The sequence below is a fragment of the Bombina bombina genome, chromosome 1, assembly GCF_027579735.1.
Source record: "Bombina bombina isolate aBomBom1 chromosome 1, aBomBom1.pri, whole genome shotgun sequence".
Lineage (NCBI taxonomy): Eukaryota > Metazoa > Chordata > Amphibia > Anura > Bombinatoridae > Bombina > Bombina bombina.
The window spans coordinates 1,393,558,146-1,393,582,220 of record NC_069499.1 but is presented as its reverse complement, the minus strand read 5'-3'; the positions used below and the strand labels follow the sequence as shown (position 1 = coordinate 1,393,582,220).

At 37.6% G+C, this 24,075-nt stretch overlaps 2 protein-coding genes across 2 annotated transcripts in view; one reads left to right on the top strand and one right to left on the bottom strand.

The window, feature by feature from the left end:
• PRUNE1 (prune exopolyphosphatase 1) overlaps positions 1-2,708 on the bottom strand; it is a 104,650-nt gene extending 101,942 nt beyond the window's left edge. Inside the window, 1 exon segment of the mRNA XM_053704848.1 lies at positions 2,312-2,708. Within this exon segment, the coding sequence (XP_053560823.1) occupies positions 2,312-2,350 (39 nt within the window). The 5' untranslated portion in view covers positions 2,351-2,708.
• A 335-nt stretch (positions 2,709-3,043) lies between these two features.
• Positions 3,044-24,075, top strand: part of MINDY1 (MINDY lysine 48 deubiquitinase 1) — a 271,933-nt gene continuing 250,901 nt past the window's right edge. Inside the window, exons 1-3 of the mRNA XM_053704855.1 lie at positions 3,044-3,389; positions 6,759-7,970; positions 15,346-15,406. Coding sequence (XP_053560830.1) covers positions 7,389-7,970; positions 15,346-15,406 — 643 coding nt within the window. The 5' untranslated portion in view covers positions 3,044-3,389; positions 6,759-7,388. The remainder of the gene's footprint in view (positions 3,390-6,758; positions 7,971-15,345; positions 15,407-24,075) is intronic.

The window sequence follows — 24,075 nt, the reverse complement described above, 5'->3', positions numbered from 1 at the left end:
GCCAAAGATCCAACAAAGGTATATTTTAAAAAATAACTTCATATCCAACACTGTGTCCATGATGAGCTACACTGGGTAGGAATTTGGGCAGATGCATTTCACCCAATAACCCTTTAGACCTCAGCTGTTCAGCTTCTTTTCCTGTAGTTTTCCACTTTGAAAACAAAATAATGGTTTTGCTGGAAATAAAAACCCCAGCATTCATTTTTCAGTCAACTGATTTTATAGACGTTTCTTGATTGTCATTAATGGGATAGAAAGGTCAAATTTGCAATGTGCATGAATGCACTTCAGTTTTAAAGGGACAGTAAAGTAAAACTTAAACTTTTATGATTCAGATAGAGCATGCAATAAAAAAAAAAAACTTTCCAATTTACTTCTGTTATCAAATTTGCTTTGTTCTTTAGTATCTTTTATTGAAGAGTAAAACTAGCTAGGCTCATAAGAAGTCAGGAGTATGCACGTGTCCTTCAGTAATCTATGGCAGCAGTTTTTAACAAAATTACAATGTTGCAAAACACTGCTGCCATAGAGTACTAAAGACACGTGCACACTCCTGAGCTCTTATGAGCCTAGCTAGTTTTACTCTTCAATAAAAGATATTAATAGAACAAAGCAAATTTGATAACAGAAGTAAATTAGAAAGTTATTTCAAATTGCATGCTCTACCCGAATCATAAAAGCTTGATTTTGACTTTACTGTCCCTTTAAATAGGAGTATTTATCAATATACTTCCATTAGCAAAAATGCTACTAGTAAAAGTTATTACTGTTTCAGCGGCATATGCACATATGCTACATGTGAAAATAGGATCAGGATTAAAATGTGTGCCATGCAAGCCACTACTCACTCTCTGAGGTGTGATGTTTGAATACTGGGGCACTCCCGGCATATGTAGGTATGCTGCTGAAAACCATTTTTGCTAATGGAAGAATATTGAAAAATGCTTCTATGGGAAAAATATTGAAAAAATGCTTCTATTTAAAATTTAAATACACCCCTTAGGGATTTGCATTCAATCCTTTGTGAGGGTCCGAATGAGGAAATAAACAGCAGCTCGTGCCCATCGGATATTTTCGTAGCTGGATTCAAAAGATACCCAATAAAAAAGATCTGGATTTGCACAGATCTTAGTGTGGGAATCTTTTACAGGTATCAAGCCGGCTACGAAATTATCCAAAGGGCACAAACTGCTGCTTATTTCCACATTCAAATCCACACAAAGGAGACAAATGCACATCCCTAACATCTATGCACATTTCCATCCCTTTAACAGTATGGCAGAAGCAATTGTGTATCAAAAGATGGTTTTATGATGCAATATTCATCCCTGTGAACTAAAATTGCAGTACAATAATTTACTACTAGGCTGTCATACAAGCATGGGTGTCTGAGGAAGGGGCAAATGATTTTGTTTCTTGAATCTAAACATAAGCATCAACTCTTGTTGCCAAAGTGCTTATTAAAATGATGTCTGATATACACAACAAACAATTATTTCCTGCTGGACAGGGTTCCACTGATATTATTATGACCAGTGCATTTTATTTTTTCACCTTCCACACAAAAAAACAAACACATTTCTGTGGGCTCCAATGCATACAAGGCTTAGATTCATATGTAGCTGTACTATTTGTCAAGCATGAAATAGAGTGAATAATCAGGGGCAAAGAAAAATAAGTTCTGAAAAAACGTAAAACAGATTTGCAAGTCACAAAGTGATGTCACCTGAATAGCCACATGCAATTAACAACTGTATGAATGAAACTGTATCTGGCAATATAGGTTGCGATTTAAGAAAATGTAATAATGTAATCATTTTAAAACCAATACTGTGTGGGAATTATTTGTCTAGTGTGTGCAAGATTAAAAATAATAGTGAGATCCTGTTTTAGGGTAAATGGATAGTAAAGTAATAATTAAAACATATCAGTATAGGGAAAAAATAAATAAGAATTAGTGCAATAATTATAACTACAGAAATGATCTTGTTTTTACTATGAAAATACTAAAAGCAATTATGAAACTAATTCAATAAACGTTTAGTGATGTATTAATATATGATTACAATTAAGACTTTCAAACGTGATTGCAAAGCAGTAATTTAAACATTCTATGAACTATTATAATGGAATTGCAAAAGAAAAGGGTATTGCACTTATCTGAACTCTCTATTAACTATTAAAATGATATGGCAAATAAACGAAATACTTTTAGAGAGTGTTAGCTCTTCAGGACAAGTTTGTAATATTGTGCAAATTGCAGCATCCAATATCAGTAAACATATGGCAATAACATATATTTCATTACCTTTAAGGCGGCCTTGCAATCCTGCAAAAACCTCTCCATGCTGTCCTGTTCTGTACCTGCTCTCTCTGCACAAACTGCTTCACTCACTGACTGCACCAGGCGTCAAAGTCCCCACGCAGCTCCAGCCAGGCTCGGTCTGTGCGCGAACAGCATTCTGGGATATGTAGTAGTTTACTCAGTTACACATGACAGCCATGTTGTGTGACTGTGTGCAACGAGACAGCCTTCCAACTGTCAACAAAATAATCTGTTGCGTGGCTGATTAACGGGACGTTTTATAGTTTTTATCAGCTTTGCGAATGGTAAGATCTATAAATGATGGCACTGCGTTATGCCATTTGTTGATGCATAATAAGAAGCTCGTGCTGCAAGTCCGATTTTACTTCCTGTAATAATCATTTCATTTAGGCCATATGTTTTGCACCTACTTATAAAATACACCGGTTCGAAAATAAACGTATTATATATATATATATATATATATATATATATATATATATATATTTATATATATATATATATATATATATATATATATATATATATTTATATATATATTTATTTATACGTTTACTGGGATGCGTAGCAGAATGAGGAATCAAAGACAAGTTACAAAAATAAAAAAAACAGAAAGTTTGCAATATGAATTAACATTTTGATTTCCAGACTCCTCTTATTAAGTTGTTGCCATAACTCATCCGTTCCAGCAGATGTCGCCGTACAATAAACTCCCATCCCAGAGTAAACAGTATGTTCTTTTATAAGAAGGATTTGCCAGACCATTGTTTAATGTATCCGGAAAAAAAAACTTTGTAGAAAACAAAAACAAGGTTGGAGTCAGCTCGAGTGGGTGGGGATATCGGGTGCACACAGGCGGACTGATAGGCGAGGCCTGGCAGCTCGCAGCGCTGGGGTAAACACAAGAGGTATCCTTCCCCGGCCTGGGCACTGGAGTTGGCAGGCATTCTTCCGGGGGCAAACAGCTACACATACCGGCTTCTGTAAGGGAGCAAACGTGTATATTTCCTCCTGCGCTGAACTGGCAATTGGCAAGGCATCTTCTCCAGCTCCTGCACAGGTACATCTGGCATGATGTGCATGATCCGTGCCTATTACACTGAGCTACGGGTGCTTTAAGGCGTATTGTGTTTGACTCATAATAGAGATGTTTGCCATATTAAATGAATCTAGTTCGTGTGTCTTAATGCATATGTTTATGATTTGACAGAGTAGTAAGGGTTAAGGACACTGAACCCAAATTTTTTTTATTTCGTTATTCAGATAGAGCATGCAATTTTAAGCAACTTTCTAATTTACTCCTATTACCATGTTTTCTTTGTTCTCTTGCTATCTTTATTTGAAAAAGAAGGCATCTAAGTTTTTGTTCAGAAGTCTGGACAACACTTTTTTATTGGTGGATGAATTTATCTACCAATCAGCAAGAACAACCCAGGTTGTTCACCAAAAATGGACTGGCATCTAAACTTACATTCTTGCATTTCAAATAAAGTTAGCAAGAGAATGATGAAAATTTGATAATAGGAGTAAATGAGAAAATTGCTTAAAATGTCATGCTCTAACTGAATCACAAAAGAAAAAATGTGGGTTCAGTGTCCCTTTAAGTTTAATCTCCCATACATTTTTATTCTGTGTACTGAGACCACAAAACCTCAGTTATGTTTAGAGAGCAAGAATGTAACACATTGCTGTCATTTTGTTGGAAGAATAGTGTGGTAATGGAGAGTTTATGCATTTATTTTTAACCATATAAGTGTCATTTTAATGTCCTGGGCAAGTTATCTGGTAGCTTTATTATGTCGTCCTCCTTTTATTTTTTTTTCTTTACATTTATGAAGCCATTAACCATCCTGTAATTATTTGGTAAACCATGCTTTAAACGGTTCTTCATATGCACATTCACTAATTTATATGAGTAAGTACCACTTCCTATATAGGGAGCAGCATTTACAGGAGAGTACTAGCCCACTACTCTTTCCTTTGAAGCAGCCACAACTGTGATGTTGAAATAATGATCACCTTACAATTGTAGACTAGTCACCCAGGCCTGACTGGTGTAATACCCTGTGTTCATTGCACAACTGCAGGTCACTGTGTTCACCCAGAGCTACTGTTCCTGGTTTTGAGCATCTTGTGACAAACCTCACGTAACACCTCATATCAATGTTTAGTTTACATCTAATGAAATATCAACATTGTATATTGCAGAATTATGACAGTGTTTTATTATTGCTGTTGACTTTGCCATAATTTAGAGACACAAAAGTTTTTTTCGAAATTGATAAAATCTAAAATATGAAGTCAATTTTTTCACCAGACAGCATCTTGCATTTTCTTAAAATCCTCTCTTCCTCCATTTAAAAAATAAATAAATTCCTATCTCCAACTTTTCACTGCTGTCCGAATGTGCGTTCTTTATGCTCTTCTTGGCTGCTGACACATTGCAGGTGTTTCACAGATCTGTGCTTCTTATGAGTAGTGGAAAGGGCGTTTGACAGCAGTGCTTTTGAAGCTTTTAAATGGAGCAGTGTGTGTTTTACTTCCTACAATGCTGGTTTTCAAAACTGTCACCAGGCCTCCCTAATAGGCCAGATTTTCAGGAGTATATTGGGTGAGAGTAGGTAAAATAACCATGTTTACTAATCAGCTTATTAATTCACCTGTGCTCTAGATCAGATGTCCTCAATACCTGGCCCGTTAGGGAGGCCTGGGGACATTTTTGAAAACCAGTGGTTTACATACTCTGATGGGGAAGAGTTATGTGTAAGACTTAAAGGGACAGTCAACACCAGAATTTTTGATGCTTAAAAAGAAAGATAATCCCTTTATTACCCATTCCCCAGTTTTGCATAACTACACTGTTAAAGAAATACACTTTTTTTTTTACCTCTGATTACCTTGTATCTAAGCCTATGCAAACTGCCCCCTTGTTTCAGCTGTTTTGACAGACTTGCATTTTAGCCAATCAGTGCTCACTCCAGCGTAACTTCACATGCATGAGCTCAATGTTATCCATATGAAACACATGAACTAATGCCCTCCTAGTGGCAAAAATGCATTCAGATTAGAGGCATTCTTCAAGGTCTAAGAAATTAGCATATGAAACCCCTAGGTTTAGCTTTCAACTAAGAATACCAAGAGAACAAAGCAAAATTAGTGATAAAAGTAAATTGGAAAGTTGTTTAAAATTACATTCCCTATTAAATCATGAAAGTTTTTTTGGGACTTGATTGTCCCTTTTAATGTTGCACTTGGATTACTGCATGAATATACTCATGACATTCCTGATACTACTCCTTTATTATTGGATAGTTGTATCACCTTCCTGGATAATTAAAGGGACAGTTTGCTGTAAATAGTTTTTTCCTTAATGTATTTTCAATGGCTTGTTATACTAGCTGCAGAGTATAAATGTATGAGAAATTGTATTTTCAAATTTTTTTTTTTTGTGTGTATATGAATTTGCTCGTTTTGTGCTTTTAAACCACAGCCTATTGAAATAGGTTGAGCTTGCAGGTAATATCAGATCTCATTATGTTATACTTTATGTAGACACACTTGCTTCCTTATCTTATATTTGTTTGTAAACCAAACCTCAATACTTTTTAAAGAACACTGGAAAATTATAATTTTATTAGCTATTTCTCCAGGAGTGTCATTTTTCTTGTTATGTTATCACTTGTGTACACACACTTGCTTTCTTATCTTATATTTCTCTGTAAACCAAAGCACAATACTTAGAGAGGACAATGGAAAAATTAACATTTTATTACTTGTCTATCATGCACCCCACTGGGAGTGTAATTTCTTCTGCTGACTGTGTTTACATAGCCTGGACTTAAGACCAGAAACTTTCAATATAGACGAGGATACCACAGGCTAAATCAGCTATTTCAAATGCCGAAATAAGGGTAAAGGAGCTACTTGTTAACAATTTAAAGGGGAGAAACCTTTTGGGTAAACTGTCCCTTTAAGCAATATTGTCACTTTACTTTTTTTCCACCCCAGCCACAAAGGGACATGGAAGTCAAAATTAAACTTTCATGATTCAAATAGAAGTCCCATTTAAAAAAAAAAAAAAAATCAGTTTACTTCTGTAATTAACTTGACTTCTTTCTCATCCCTTTAACAAAAATAAAAAATAAAACCTTGGTTCCTTTCCATGAGATCATATGTAGGTAGGTTTAGAAGTGTACTCCAGTTATCTTAAAGAACTACATGGTAGCTATGTTTGTAACAATGTTGTACATATATCATTCAAGTCATGTGCACACTCCTGAGAATGTGGTACATTTATAGAAGTAAATTGGCCTTATTTTTTCTTTTTCATGTTACTTTAACAGAGTGTTTCACAAAACATTTTCTGTAACAGGTTTAATTGGAAATATTTCACAAATGTTAGTAAGCCTAATTTTTTTTTTTTTAACAGCCAAAGCAAAACATCTTGCCACACCATAGACAACGCGACCAAGCACTGGTTAAGTCAAGAAAAAATCCAGCCAAGCTTGGTTCAGCTACAATAAGCTTGTCTAATTACATACCAGAACAATTTATAGAACTCTCAGCAAGAAAACTCAAGTTAAGGGTGGGTGCCACCAGAATTCAAATACATTTATTTATATAGAATGGTTTATAGTTTTGAGAAATCAAGACCTTGTATCTTTATAATTTTGTGCAGAATTACATTGCCTATGTTTTAGCAACAAATCTCAAATATAAATATATCATTAGGCAAACACAAATCTTGGATACATTAATTATAAAATAATTACGTGTGTTTTTTTTCTTCAAAATAGTTCAGCATAGATATTTTCAGTAGGTTAATTAAGTTAAATATTGTATATTTGATTGAAAAAAAAAAAAGTATATTTAAAAAGAAATTTTGGCATGAAAATAATTATTTTTTATATTTATACAGGATTTATATATAATTGTAAAGGATGAGGGCAGTTGTTAAAACATAAGGAATGTTTACAGGACTGACTCTAGTAAAGCTGTCTGTTTTTCACTACGTTGACGATTCTTCTGGATAGTGAAGTTGACAGCAAATTATTGTAGAATGGACCAAGTGGTTGAAGACACTAAAACAGATATTTCTGTGAAAGCAGAAGATCAAGGAAAAAATATAGAAATTATTGAAACGCAGGGAGGAGAGAGAGACACTTTAGAAACAGGATTAGAAAACAAGGCAAGAGACTCACATTTGTTGTCTAGTACATCAGGTGATAGCCAGGAGACATCAGGTCAATGTGAGTCCTCACTTACTGAGAGCAAGGAGGGAGTTTCAATATCTGAAACGGTAAATGGTGACAGTCACTCTGATTCAGAGCCCGGATCAAGTAGAGCAACAGAAGCGTACACATCTACTGAACTGACTCAACCAGAAAGCAATCAACTGTCAGAAGATGGCACTCCAGGTGAAAACCTATCCCTACAAAATGTACTTTGTTCTAGCGCAAGCACCTCTGAAGAGCCGTCAGAAGCCGCTGCATCCAAATCTCCTGTAAATGAGCCAGGTGTAGATTATTACTTTGTGAAGTGGATAAACTGGAAGGGGGAGAGGACTCCTATCATCACCCAGAGCGAGAATGGCCCTTGTCCTCTGCTTGCTATCATGAATATCCTCTTCTTACGATGGAAGGTAAGAGACTCCAAACCAAGTATCTGTCTAGTAGGGGGGGAAACATAGCAGTTCAGCATAGTGATTCCAGTTCATATCCAACATTTATATGAAACAAACTGATTTTAAAAGATCAAAAATAGATGTTTTTCTGTCCAGTTGAAATCTTAAAGGGACATTAAACTAATTTAAATCCCCTTTAAAATAATTTATCATGCATAGAAAAAACGAACTAGCAAAAAAGATTTAAAACAAAACTATTCAATGTAGCTTAATTATTCATTTAGCATTCTTTTAGTGTAATTTTACCTTGGAAAATTTGTGTTTTCCACTCCCACAGAGAGGCGCATTATTTATTACCATTTATTTGTAGAGCACCAACAAATTGCAGGTGCATTCTATAAGCGCAGAAATCAGACTCTTGTACATACTGCACAGTGATTGTTTGATCTGTGCTGGAGTTTTTCTTGTATCTCTCTCTAAGTGTCCCATGATCTAAAGTTCTCCATTTAGATGAGATGATCTAACAAGATTCTAAAAGGGCAGATTTTGCTATACTTATCTAATGTAAAGGAGAAACAAACCCAGTACAATATATCACTGCATGACATGAGAGTTTTCTTACATTTTACGCTTTGTATTTTATATGCATTTACACTTCATATTTTGTCCTTTAAGTTTTTATTACATTTAAAGGGCCAGTCAATATTGTTATTAATGTTACATAATTCTGCACATAGTGCAGATTTATTTAAAATAAACCTGGCAATGCCTGTGTAAAAAATAAAAAAAAAAATAAAAAAAATTCATATATAAGAATAATTTTGCAATGAAAACTGCAGCTCCTTTTTTGTAAAATGGGTAGATTGTTTTATGTTTATTGGTTTTCACTGATTTCCCTGTCCCCAAAACAAAAGAACCAGACAGTTTTGGAGTAGGGGAAGAATCAGCGCTAGTTATAACCTAAAGCCAAATACAAGTAGGGGACCCTCTCAAGAAATCCCTTGGGTGTGTGGCTACAGAAAAGTGGGAAGTATTGGCGCTTACAGCTAGGATAGATCTATATTTATATGAAAATACGAATAAATAATACAAAATATATATATATAGTATATATATATAATATATATATATATATATATATATATATATATATATATGAGCAAGAGATAATAAAGATTAATTAAGGGGCTTCTAAGAGATTGCTTAAAATGATACAGCACTCAAGAAAAGATATCAAGAATTTAATATTAGTAAATAAATAAATACAATTGATAAAGAACAATGTCTAAAATATCAAGCACAATTACAATATAAAATTTAAAGGGAAGGGGTATGCAGGGCAGTAAAACCTAACTCTAAAGACTAGCTCAAACAAGCAGATTACAATAGAGAGGTACAATGTCAAGCAGAACAATTCCCTATTCCTAAATACACACGTGGATAAGAGATGGCCTCAGTTGATGTAAATATAGCACTCGATAATAAAACACTGAATAATAAAACACTTAATAATAAAACATTCAAATATAGAATCTGGACGTCCAGTATTAAAATAATAGGGATAAACGTGCAAAAGAAAATAGTCAAAAAAGGGTTAAATATAAACAATGATCAGAATAAAAATGATCAGAGTAAATTGTCCCGTGAGAGCAAATATATATATAGGCTCAGTAAGCAACGATGGTATTGTATATCACCAGTATGTCTATTGGAGCTTAGTCTATTCACTTTATGCTCTCAAATGTAGTTGATCTTGCTCAACGAGTATTGGATCAAACTTACACACATTTGAGAGTGGTACCCTTAAGCTTTGTTAAGAAGAGAGAAGGGCAGCTGTCTGTAGTAGAGTGGATCAATCTTTTCTGTCTCATTCAGTAGTCGGTTCTGTGTCCGATAACCGCCTCTTCAAAATCACAAGAGCAGTGTATCCAATAGCCAGCTTAGGCTTTGCTGGCGTCTTCTGTTTCTCTGCACGCCGGTCACGTGATGTTGTGTCAGCTGTCAGTTAACGTGTAGCCGTATCAGCTGTTTTTAACCGGTGTCCGTGCACTCTCTGCTTTCAGTGAAAGCTAGAGTCGGTATATTCAGAATTGGTGTGTTATGAGTTCCTCCTTCCAGGCTTACAGCTGAGGGTGAACTCTTCTTAATGGAAAGTAGGCACCACTCCTCTTTAGATAGAAATAGAGGGTGATGTGAATGTCTCAAGGTGGATGGTAGTAAACAACTCAATGCGTTTCTCCCCTTCCTGGGGCTTTTTCTTTGAAAAGCCCCAGGAAGGGGAGAAACGCATTGAAGTTGTTTACTACCATCCACCTTGAGACATTCACATCACCCTCTATTTCTATCTAAAAGAGAGTGGGTGCTACTTTCCATTAAGAAGAGTTCACCCTCAGCTGTAAGCCTGGAAGGAGGAACTTCCAACACACCAATATCTGAATATACCGACTTAGCTTTCACTGAAAGCAGAGAGAGTGCACGGACACCGGTAAAAACAGCTGATACGGCTACACGTTACCTGACAGCTGACACAACATCACGTGACCGCCGTGCAGAAACTGAAGACGCCATCAAAGCCTAAGCTGGCTATTGATACACTGCTCTTGTGATTTTGAAGAGGCGGTTATCGGACACAGACCGACTGACTGAATAGAGACAGAAAAGATTGATCCACTCTACTACAGACAGCTGCCTTCTCTCTTCTAACAAAGCTTAAGGTACCACTCTCAAATGTGTGTAAGTTTGATCCAATACTCGATGAGCAAGATCAACTACATTTGGAGAGCATAAAGTGAATAGACTAAGCTCCAATAGACATACTGGTATATACAATACCATCGTTGCTTACTGAGCCTATATATATTATTTTGCTCTCACGGGGACAATTTACTCTGATCATTTTATTCTGATCATTGTTTATATTTAACCCTTTTAGACTATTTTCTTTTGCACGTTTATCCCTATTATTTTAATACTGGACGTCCAGATTCTATATTTGAATGTTTATTATTAAGTGTTTTATATTCAGTGTTTTATTATCGAGTGCTATATTTACATCACTGAGGCCATCTCTTATCCACGTGTGTATTTAGGAATAGGGAATTGTTCTGCTTGACATTGTACCTCTCTATTGTAAATCTGCTTGTTTGAGCTAGTCTTTAGAGTTAGGTTGTACTGCCCTTGCATACCCCTTCCCTTTAAATTTTATATTGTAATTGTGCTTGATATTTTAGGACATTGTTCTTTATCAATTGTATTATTTAGTTACTAATATTAAACTCTTGATATCTTTTTCTTGAGTGCTGGTATCATTTAAGCAATCTCTTAGAGCCCCTTAATATATCTTTATTATCTCTTGCTCATATATATATAGGTATATATATATAGTATATTATATATATATATATATATATATATATATTTTGTATTAGTTATTCGTATTTTCATATAATTATAGATCTATCCTAGCTGTAAGCGCCAATACTTCCACTTTCTGTACCCAAAACAAAAGAACCCCTGCTAACAACTCACAAACTCTGTTTGAACATGTGCAGACTGGGGTTAGCCTGTCCTCTTGTATTCCCTTAAGGTGGTTTAGCACTGATTCAACTCAGTTACTATTGCAAAGAATGACTTTCATGATGATTTTCATTTGATGATGCAAAACTGATAATCCACCCTTTTAAAACCATGTGACACCATAGAAGCTTAGGGAGGGAGAAAAAAACGTAAACAAAAGCGCACATAAATTGCTTAAAAGTATTAATCCAAGCCAGCCTGGGAAGAAAGGTGAAACAAGCAAAATTTTTAGATTATTTTTCAGCAAAATCTAAATAATGAATGTATATTGCAATAATGTTTCACTTGCAATAAGATACATTGTATGCATCAATAAAATATCAACTTAATGGTCCTTTTAAAGTTTAAACCCCCCCCCCCCCAAAAAAAAACAACAACTTATTACTTCCCTTCCTTGCTGTCCTCTTCAGTGCCTCCTTTTGGTTTCCCCTAAAAGCACATTTACGTGCCGTGCTATTGAATCTACATGGTAGTGTGCTTCTGCACTGGTGAAACTGTCCGGCCGATATACCCAGCGCGGGAACACTATATGTAGTTCAACGGCTCAACCGGTTTCGCTGTTATCAGGCAGCGTTACCATGAAGAGCTTTTGATAAAAACTGAGCAGCTAAGAGACAGCGAGGAAGGGAAGTTAAGTTTTTTGGGGGGTTAAAACTTTATATTCCTCCCTTTTGTTTTTTTTTTTTTTTTTTCTTTTTTTTTTTCTAGCATCACTAGTTTAAAGGGACAGTCAACACCAGAATTATTGTTGTTTAAATAAGATAGATAATTCCGTAATATATACCCATTCCCCAGTTTTAAAGTGGAATGTCAATTTGATGCTAAAGTGCCCGTTTTTTAAAAATTAAATTAAAAAACAGGGGCACTTAATTCATCAATTTACATTTCACATCCTGTTGTGAAAAAAAACGTACCTTTTAACTTGACAGCAGCTCCAGCTTCCTCCGGGATCGTGTGCAACCCATTTCTGACTTCAGAATGATGGATAGGGTCATCCTCCAATCACGCTTCCCCCGGGGGAATTGGTGTCTGATTCAACGCCGTGATTGGAGGAAGCCGGATTCCTCATTTTAGACCCAGGAAGAGGCGTTGCGAGAGAGTGAGGAAGCTGGAGCGGACTTGCAGATTTAAAAGGTAATTGTTTTTTTTTTCACAACAGAGTGAAAGTGTAAATTTTGATGAATTAAAGTGCCCCTGTTTTTAATATGAATTTTTAAAAACCGGGCACTTTAGCATCTAAATTGGACATTCACTTTAAATAATGAACACAGTTATAATACACGTTTTACCTCTAGTAATTACCTTGTATCTATACTCTGCAAACTGCCCCTTATTTCAGTTCTTTTTGACAGACTTCCATTTTAACCAATCATGTGCTGACTCCTAGGTAACGGTCACATGTGTGAGGCTCAATGTAACTATATGACACACATGAACTAATGCCCTCTAGTGGTGAAAAACAGGTCAAAATAGCATTCAGATTAGAGGGCAGCCTTCAAGGTCTAAGAATTAGCATATAAAGCCGTACTAGGTTTAGCTTTCAACTAGAGCATACCAAAGAACAAAGCAAAATTGGATTGATACAAGTTAATTGGAAAGTTGTTACTAAAATTATGACGTTGTCCTTATTTGAATCATGAAAGTTTATTTTTGAACTTACTGTCCCTTTAATATGTCAGAATTATGTAACATTAAAAACAACATTGCCTGGCCCTTTAACTTGCACTTTTTATTTTGGTATTTTAGTGGAATGCAGAGCATTGTCCTCTGAGCCACTTCGTAGTGGCCATATGTGTGTAACTGACAATCACTTGTTCAGAGATTGGCAGTGTATTGCTAGTCTGGAGTTGACTTTTGTTTTAACTCCTTTGTTGGAGAGTTAAAAAGTCAGGTTAATTCAATAATAAAATGTGCTAGCAGCATTATTTTTATTATTGTATCTTTATATACATTTAAGCGTATGCCCAAGACTTATAGCTGTAAAGCCAGTATTATTGGCAGGAGACCTGCTCCTAAACATTTTAAGACGATAAATTCAATTTAACTATTTTCCCCATAATGTAAATACTACATAATCGCATTGGATTTTCATTTGTTTTATGGTCCTTTTGAACTGACCATATTGTCCTATAAATTACAACTGGGTGGTTATTTCTTGGCATAGTTTGTATGCACCATTTTTCCTAAAGTTGTTACAAAATGAAACAGCGTAACACAGGGCTGGATACATGCTTAAAGAGGGCCACTAAACCCAAAATCTTTCTTTCATATTCAGATAGAAGAATACAAATTTAAAACAACATTACAATTTACTTCTATTATTTATTTGCTTCATTTTTTAGATAATCCTTAGCTGAAGAAAAAGCAATGCGGTGAGCCAGTCACACGGGGCTTCTATGTGCAGCAACCAATCAGCAGCTACTGAGCAATATCTAGATATGCTATTTCAGCAAAGAATATCAAGAGATAAAAACAAATTAGATAATAGCAGATAAATTAAGAAAGATGTTTTAAAATTGGCATTCTCTTCCTAAATCATGAAAGAAAAAATGTGGGTTTTCATGTCCTCTTTAATTCTGGCTCCAAACATTTTTGAATTATTTGACTTCAGGGGTGTCCTAACTTTGCTCTCCAGAGGTTTTGGGAACTACATTTCCGCTGATGCTCAGCCAGCATATTTATCTAGCTGAGCATCATGGGAAATGGAGTTCCAAAACGCTGGAGAGCAAAGTTTGGACACCCCAAGTCTTACACTGACAAAATACATCTTTCTCTAACTCTTAAACAAGTGGTTGGTTTGCTTCTACATTTCATATAACTTTTCCTACTGGATAGTTTGTTCAAACATTTAACAGGTCATTGGATACATTATTTATTTAGTATTATTTATTTATTTATTTGATATATATATATATATATATAATATATATATATATATAATATATATAGATACTATAATATAATATAATATATTTATTGGCAATGTGTATGTACATATTCCAAGAATTTTTCTCCCAGATCTGAATAAAACCATTAAAGAAACAGTAAAGTCCTAAGTGAGCTCAGGAGCGTGCTTGTTTCTTTAGCAGTCTATGGCAGCAGTGTGTGTTTTAAAAACTAGTATAAAATACTGTAAGCAATGTTGTAAAGTCATGTGTACGCTCCTGAGCTCACATAGGATTACACTTTAAGGAAGCAATTCCCATCTAGATCATAGGTTCAGGAGCAGCAATGCCCTACTCTCTAGCATTCTCTTCAATAACTGATACCAGGAGAACTAAGCAAAATTTATAATAGAAGTAAATTGTAAATTTGTTTAAAACTTCATGATCTATCCAGTCAATTTTAAGTTTAATTTTGACTTTACTGTCCCTTTTAAATATAGTAGAATTGCATAACCCCCAAATAATGAAAATGCAATGCACTAAAATTTACTCAAATGAGCAGTAGATTTTTTTTTTTTTTTTTTTTTTTTTTCTGGCACATTTCAGAACGCCTTTCTTATTTCTCTGTTCCCTGTATCATGTGGCAGCCATTAACAAATCACAGGCTCATATGTGTACACTGTGCACTCTTGTACATGCTGTCTAGGAGCTGGTGCCTCAGAAAGTGTGCACTATTTGATAATGGAAATAGATTGGAAAGTTGTTTAAAATGACACGCTTTATCTGAAACCGGGATGTTTAATTTTGACTTTAGCATCCCTTTAAATGTAAGCTATAACTAATGATCCTTGTCAAAGTCTGTATCAGCAAATATCTTTTATAGAGGTTTGTTGCTGGCCTTCCAAATTGAACTTTTTTTATTCTGATTCTAGGTAAAATTACCGTCCACAGAAAAGGAAGTGATCACATCTGAGGAATTATTGGCCCATCTTGGTAAGTGCCCCAAGCGTTAAAGGGACATTAAACTCTATAAAATGCTTTATTGGTGGCACTTTTAGTCAGAAATGGTAAATATATTTATTAGTATTTACCTTGCTAGCTTTACTTGTAATTTATTGCTTAAAGGAACATTACACTTTTTTTTTTTTTTTACTTTTGTGTATAACTTGTACTTTGTCCCACAACCCCTAAGGTCAAAAGCTAATTTTCTACATTTCAAAATACTGCAAATTGTCTCAACCAGCAAAATATTTGCAGCATTGCAGCTTCTAGAAATTGGCTTTTTCGGCTTCGCTCTATGAGTGTATGGGACAAGTGTTTTTTGCTGCTGTTTTTTTTTTTTTTTTTTTTTTTTTTTTTTTATTGTCCTTTTAGAATTTGCCCCGATGGGATTTCTTCTGCCTCCAAAGATCACATCAAGGCAGACGTCAGTTCCCTATCCCAGTTACATGCTACACATCAGTGCAGGGGCTCAGTTATTTGAAAAATAGAAAGATAAACAGTTGGGAAATAAACCAAAAAACCACTAACTTTGTAAAATATTTTTTATTACGAAACTATTAAATTTAAAGGTACATAGGAGTAAGAACCTTTTTGCACTTTTTTTTATTGTATAAAAATCTTTTTAAATTAAAGCTATTTTTCTCCAACATTGGTGTGTCCGGTCCATGGGCGTCATCCTACTTGTTGGAATATCTCTTCCCCAACAGGAATGGCAAAGAGTCCCAGCAAAGCTGGCCATATAGTCCCTCCTAGGCTCCGCCCACCCCAGTCTTCTCTTTGCCATTGCACAGGCAACATCTCCACGGAGATGGTTAAGAGTATGTGGTGTTTAGTTGTATTTTTTATTCTACTATCAAGAGTTTGTTATTTTAAAATAGTGCTGGTATGTACTATTTACTCTGAAACAGAAAAAGATGAAGAATTCTGTTTGTGAGAGGGAAGATGATTTTAGCAGACAGTAACTAAAATCCTTTGCTGTTTCCACATAGGACTGTTGAGATGAAGTAACTTCAGTTGGGGGAAACAGTTAGCAGACTTTTTCTGCTTAAGGTATGACTAGCCATATTTCTAACAAGACTGTGTAATGCTGGAAGGCTTCATTTCCCCTCATTGGGGACCTTTAAGGCCATTTTCTTAGTCTCAGCAGAATAAAGGGCTTAATATGGGGCTATAAAACTGGTAGACACTTTTATGGGCAAAATCGATTGCTTATTGGGGTGCATTTTATACATGTTTATGCTGCTTTTTCACATTTATAAACTTGGGAGAACGTTTTTTAACGTCAGGCACTATGTTAGACACCTTTTTCCAGTCAGGAAGGGCCCTCCCAGTTGGTAGGCTGAGCTCATTTTCCGCGCCATTACTGCTCAGTGTGTTTTGAGAGCAAGACATGCAAGATGCATGTGTGAGGACCTGAAAATAGTTGGAAAAGTTCCTAGAAGGCGTCATTTGGTATCGTATTCCCCTCTGGGCTTGGTAGAGTCGCAGCAAAGGCTGTAGCTGGGACTGTAAAGGGGTTTTAAAACTGTAACCGGCTCCGGTTTCGTTTATTTTAAAGGGCTAAAGCTCTGAAAATTGGCGTGCAATACTTTTAATGCTTAAGACACTGTGGTGAAATTTTGGTAAATTTTGAACTATTACTTCATATTTTTTCACATATTCAGTAATAAAGTGTGCTCTGTTTTAAAATTTAAAGAGACAGTAACGGTTTTTGTTTTAAAACGGTTTTTGTGTTTTTACTGACAAGTTTAAGCCTGTTTAACATGTTTGTGCCTTCAGATAAGCTATGTTCTATATGTATGAAAGTCAATGTGTCTCCCCCTTCTAAATTATGTGATAATTGTGCCAAAGCGTCCAAACAAAGTAAGGACAGTACTGTCACAGATAATGAAGTTGCCCAAGATGATTCTTCAGATGATGGTTCTACATCATCTCCTTTCTGTGTCTAGACCAGTTTTGCCCACGCAGGAGGCCCCTAGTACTTCTAGCGCGCCAATGCTTATTACCATGCAACAATTGACGGCTGTAATGGATAACTCCATAGCAAATATTTTATCCAAAATGCCCTGCATATCAGAGAAAGAGTGATTGCTCTGTTTTAAACACTGTAGAGCAGGAGGGCGCTGATGATAATTGCTCTGTCATACCCTCACACCCAATCTGAAGGGGCCAATGAGGGAGGTTTTGTCAGATGGGGAAATTTCAGATTCAGGAAAAATTTCCCAACAGGCTGAACCTGATGTTGTGACATTTAAATTTTAAAATAGAACATCTCCGCGCACTGCTTAAGGAGTGTTATCTACTCTGGATGATTGTGACAACCTGGTCATTCCAGAAAATTATGCAAGATGGACAAGTTCCTAGAGGTTCCGGTCCACCCTGACGCTTTTCCTATACCCAAGCGGGTGGCGGACATAGTGAATAAGGAATGGGAGAAGCCCGGCATACCTTTTGTTCCCCCTCCTATATTTAAGAAATTATTTCCTATGGTCGACCCCAGAAAGGACTTATGGCAGACAGTCCCTAAGGTCGAGGGGGCAGTTTCTACTCTAAACAAGCGCACTACTATTCCTATCGAGGATAATTGTGCTTTCAAAGATCCTATGGATAAAAAATTGGAGGGTTTGCTTAAAAAGATTTTTATACAGCAAGGTTACCTTCTTCAACCCATTTCGTGCATTGTTCCTGTCACTACAGCAGCGTGGTTCTGGTTCGAGGAACTAGATAAGTCGCTCAGTAGAGAGACTCCATATGAGGAGGTTATGGACAGAGTTCACGCACTTAAGTTGGCTAACTCCTTTATTTTAGATGCCGCTTTGCAAATAGCTAGATTAGCGGCGAAAAATTCAGGGTTTGCAATTGTGGCGCGCAGAGCGCTTTGGCTAAAGTCTTGGTCAGCGGATGTATCATCCATGATAAAATTGCTTAATATCCCCTTCAAGGGTAAAACTCTCTTGGGCCAGAATTGAAAGAGATTATCTCAGACATCACTGGGGGAAAGGCCACGCCCTCCCACAAGATAGGCCTTTCAAGCCAAGAATAAGTCTAATTTTCGTTCCTTTCGTAATTTCAGGAAGTGGACCGGCCTCTAATTCTGCATCCTCTAAGCAAGAGGGTAATACCTCACAGACAAACCAGCCTGGAAACCGATGCAAGGCTGGGAATCAACGGGTAAGCAGGCCAAGAATCTGCCACTGGTTAACAAAACAGCATGAAGGAGTAGCCCCCGATCCGGGACCGGATATAGTGGGGGGCAGACTCTCTCTCTTTGCTCAGGCTTGGGCAAGAGATGTTCAGGATCCCTGACGCTAGAAATAGTTTCTCAGGTTATCTTCTGGAATTCAAGGAACTACCCCCAAGGGAAGGTTCCACAGTGTCTCACTTAGTCCTCAAGACCAAATAAAGAGACAGGCATTCTTACATTGTGTAGAAGACCTGTTAAAGATGGGGGTGATACACCCAGTTCCAACGGCGGAACAAGGAATGGGATTTTACTCAAATCTGTTTGTAGTTCCCAAAAAAGAGGGAACTTTCAGACCAATCCTGGATTCAAAGATCCTAAACAAATTTCTCAGAGTACCATCGTTCAAGATGGAAACCATTCCGAACGATTCTACCCACGATTCAGGAAGGTCAATTTATGACTACTGTGGATCTTAAGGATGCGTATCTACATATCCCTATCCACAAAGAACATCATCAGTTCCTAAGGTTCGCCTTTCTGGACAAACATTACCAGTTTGTGGCACTCCCATTCGGGTTAGCCACTGCTCCAAGGATTTCACAAAGGTACTCGGATCCCTTCTAGCGGTTCTAAGACCAAGGGGCATTGCAGTAGTACCGTACTTGGGACGACATTCTAGTACAAGCGTCGTCTCTTTCAAAGGCAAAGGGCTCACTCAGACATCGTTCTGGCCTTTCTCAGATCTCACGGATGGAAGGTGAACATAGAAATAAGTTCCCTGTCTCCGTCGACAAGAGTTCCCTTCTTGGGAACAATAATAGATTCCTTAGAAATGAGGATTTTCTTGACAGAAGTCAGAAAGTCAAAACTTCTAAACGCTTGTCAAGTTCTTCATTCTATTCCTCGTCCCTTCCGTAGCTCAGTGCATGGAAGTAGTAGGTTTGATGGTTGCGGCAATGGACATAGTTCCTTTTGCGCGAATTCATCTAAGACCATTACAACTGTGCATGGCTGAAACAGTGGAATGGGGACTATACAGACTTGTCTCCAGTGATTCAAGTAGATCAGAAGACCAGAGACTCACTCCGTTGGAGGCTAACCCAGGATCACCTATCCCAGGGAATGAGCTTCCGCAGTCCAGAGTGGGTCATTGTCACGACCGACGCCAGCCTAGTGGGCTGGGGCGTGGTCTGGAAATCCCTGAAAGCTCAGGGTCTGTGGTCTCGGGAAGAGTTTCTTCTCCCGATAAACATTCTGGAACTAAGAGCGGTATCAATGCTCTCAGGGCTTGGCCTCAGCTAGCAAAGGCCAGATTCATAAGATTCCAGTCAGACAACATGACGACTGTTGCGTATCTCAATCATCAGGGGGGGAACAAGGAGTTCCCTGGCGATGAAAGAAGTGACCAAAATAATACAATGGGCGGAGAATCACTCTGCCACCTATCTGCGATCCACATTCCAGGTGTGGAAAACTGGGAAGCGGATTATTTGAGTCGTCAGACATTCCATCCGGGGGAGTGGGAACTCCACCCGGAGATCTATGCCCAGTTGACGCAACTATGGGGCATTCCAGATATGGATCTGATGGCGTCTCGTCAGAACTTCAAGGTTCCTTGCTACGGGTCCAGATCCAGGGATCCCAAGGCGACTCTAGTGGATGCACTAGTAGCGCCTTGGACCTTCAACCTAGCTTATGTGTTTCCACCGTTTCCTCTCATTTCCAGGCTGGTAGCCAGGATCAAACAGGAGAGGGCCTCGGTGATCTTGATAGCTCCTGCGTGGCCACGCAGGACTTGGTATGCAGACCTGGTGAATATGTCATCGGTTCCACCATGGAATCTACCTTTGAGACAGGACCTTCTTGTTCAGGGTTCATTCGAACATCCAAATCTGGTCTCCCTCCAGCTGACGGCTTGGAGATTGAACGCTTGATTCTATCAAAGCGGTGGGTTTTCAGATTCCGTGATAGATACTCTGGTTCAAGCCAGAAAACCGGTAACTAGAAAGATTTACCATAAAAATATGGAAAAGATATATCTGCTGGTGTGAATCCAAGGGATTCCCATGGAATAAGATAAAGATTCCTAGGATTCTTTCCTTTCTACAAGAAGGTTTGGATAAAGGATTATCTGCGAGTTCTCTAAAGGGACAGATTTCTGCTTTATCTGTCCTGCTACACAAACGACTGGCAGTTGTGCCAGATGTTTAAGCATTTGTTCAGGCTCTGGTTAGGATCAAGCCTGTTACAGACCTTTGACTCCTCCCTGGAGTTTAAATCTAGTTCTTTCAGTTTGAACCTTTACATTCCATAGATATTAAGTTACTATCTTGGAAAGTTTTGTTTTTGGTTGCTATTTCTTCTGCTAGAAGAGTTTCTGAGTTATCTGCTCTGCAGTGTTCTCCACCCTATCTGGTGTTCCATTCAGATAAAGTTGTTCTGCGTACTAAGCCTGGTTTTCTACCAAAGGTTGTTTCCAACAAAAATATTAATCAGGAGATAGTTGTACCTTCTTTGTGTCCGAATCCAGTTTCAAAGAAGGAACGTTTGCTACACAATTTAGATGTAGTCCGTGCTCTAAAGTTCTACTTAGAAGTTACAAAAGAGTTCAGACAAACTTCTTCTCTGTTTGTCGTCTATTCTGGTAAAAGGAGAGGTCAAAAAGCAACTTCTACCTCTCTTTCCTTTTGGCTTAAAAGCATCATCCGATTGGCTTATGAGACTGCCGGACGGCAGCCTCCTGAAAGAATCACAGCTCACTCCACTAGGGCTGTAGCCCCCAAGCAGAACATACAGTGATGTGGAGATGTCATCGCAGAAAAATGCAGCATGTCTGCAGAAAGAACAGGATACCTGCCTAATTTAAAATTAAATTTGATTTAAAAATGACCTGCAGAAAATTTTTCACTAAAAAAATCTCATCGCAGAAAGTGAAAAAAAGTTCTGCCTCTGGGGCTGTAGCTTCCACATGAGGCTTCTGTTGATCAGATATGTAAGGCAGCGACTTGGTCTTCACTGCACACTTTTGCCAAATTTTACAAATTTGATACTTTTGCTTCTTCGGAGGCTATTTTTGGGAGAAAGGTTTTGCAAGCCGTGGTGCCTTCCGTTTAGGTAACCTGATTTGCTCCCTCCCTTCATCCGGTGTCCTAAAGCTTTGGTATTGGTTCCCACAAGTAAGGATGACGCCGTGGACCGGTCACACCAATGTTGGAGAAAACAGAATTTATGCTTACCTGATAAATTACTTTCTCCAATGGTGTGTCCGGTCCACGGCCCGCCCTGGTTTTTTAATCAGGTCCGATGAATTATTTTCTCTAACTACAGTCACCACGACACCCTATGGTTTCTCCTATTTTTTTTCCTCCTGTCTGTCGGTCGAATGACTGGGGTGGGCGGAGCCTAGGAGGGACTATATGGCCAGCTTTGCTGGGACTCTTTGCCATTTCCTGTTGGGGAAGAGATATTCCCACAAGTAAGGATGACGCCGTGGACCGGACACACCGTTGGAGAAAGTAATTTATCAGGTAAGCATAAATTCTGTTATTGTGAAGCTAATGGGAAGACAGTGCAAGTTGGCTTAAGGGCTGTGTGTGTTTTTATTTTGTTTTTATCGAATATGGATTATAAATTATTCCTAGTATGCAGGATTTCCTAGATTCAACAAGGTGGGATTCAGCCGTATCATAACAAAGTCGCAGACCATAATAAAAACAAGTCCACATACCTCATAAAAGCCAAATATAACATTACTAAACAGACGGTCTCACCAATGCCTCGTAGGATTTTAGGATGGATCAGCGGACAAAGACATTTTATATATAAAAAAACAAAGAAAAATAGCAATTAGAGGATGATTATGGACTACTTCATTCTTTGGTATCCTTTATTTAAAAGCATACCTAGGTAGAAGGCTCAGAAGCAGTAATATACTACTGGGAACTAGCTGGTGATCGGTGGCTACACACAGATGTGGTCAACTAGTATCAAAAACATTTTATTTTAGTCTCTTTATATACTTTTTAAAGCATTTATTATCAGTTCAGACCTCTTACAATGCAGTTCATAATTGCTGATATATATAATGCTTGTGTATCAAGGAACACTGATACAAATAGATATATACATACATAAACACTTTAAACTGTATATGTCTTGTAAATTTGTTGGATTCTACAAAAATTATGTGGCGGACAAATCATTCTTTTATAAATATAATTGGTACCAAGATACATGGATACTAAGGGCCCAATGTTCAAAAGGATTGTGGTGTCTCATGAGAAAAGTTAATTTCTGTCTCCTAAAGCTCTCACCGGGTAAAATGTTCCTAAAGAAAAAAAAAAAGTGCACGTGCCCTCACTGTACAGAAGATTGGTCATGTGGCGTCCATAGGAAAGTATAGGCTCGCTACCTTTGAGCATTGTGAGCACATTACTAATTCATGCAAATCTCAGCAGTGTGGAGGGGGCATAGTTTCAAAACATGTTTACAAAACGTGTATTTCTGATATCTGAAGTTGGATTGTGTTTCTTATAATCACTTAATGATATATGCAAACGGGGGGCGTGTCCGGGCAGCCGCAGTGAGGAAGACTCAAAATCGGAGGTCTCTAGACTGAGTTTGTTAAATCTATCAAAGAAATCAAACAATATACTTGGTAAAATATTGTTTAATCAAGATAATGTAAGCCTGGCTGATCACATAAATATTGATGTATTTATACCGCCTATACCCTGATCCGGACTGAGGCCTTGTGCGACACCCTCCCCTGATACGCCAGGTACAATAGTCAATCATTGACTATCTAACCACCAACGCATAGCTACATTTCAAATGGAGGAGGCTCATAAGGGGTTACATGTCTTACTGCAAGATTTCGAGTAGAAATTGGGGAGATGTTTCTTGGACTTAACAGTCACACTAGAGGAGGCAACCTGGGGAGTAGCCAGCAAGGCATCGAATGGCATGGAGTCAGGAATCACTCTGACAGAGCAAATCTCTGAACGCCTGTTAGTGCTACCTCACCAACACTCACAGCTATAACGCTGAACTTGGGGATATCTCACATGCTCAAACTAGCTCACATCTTCCTACAAGGAGTTCTAAGGATGCGGCAATTAGTGGGTGCAGCAGAAAAAATGTTGGTGCTGATTTCACAGAAGTCGGCGTCACAGCAATCATCTGTCACCAAACCTTGCCTCAAAATGATTGGAGTGCCTTGCCTGCCTCTGGATCTTGACCGTGAAGGGGCGGCCGACTTCCGTGACTGGGATCCGGAGTCAATGGCACTGACAATCTCACGTGAGGATCCAGCGCAATCAAAATGGCAGAAACGGGTTGATTCTGCTATTACAGCGACACACCTCCTCCAGTTTTACCACAGGCTCTAGGAGGTGATTAACACATACTGAGCGTTATAAATATAAACTTCTGACTAAAACTTTACATTGAAACAACTGTTGGTCCAATTTTGTAA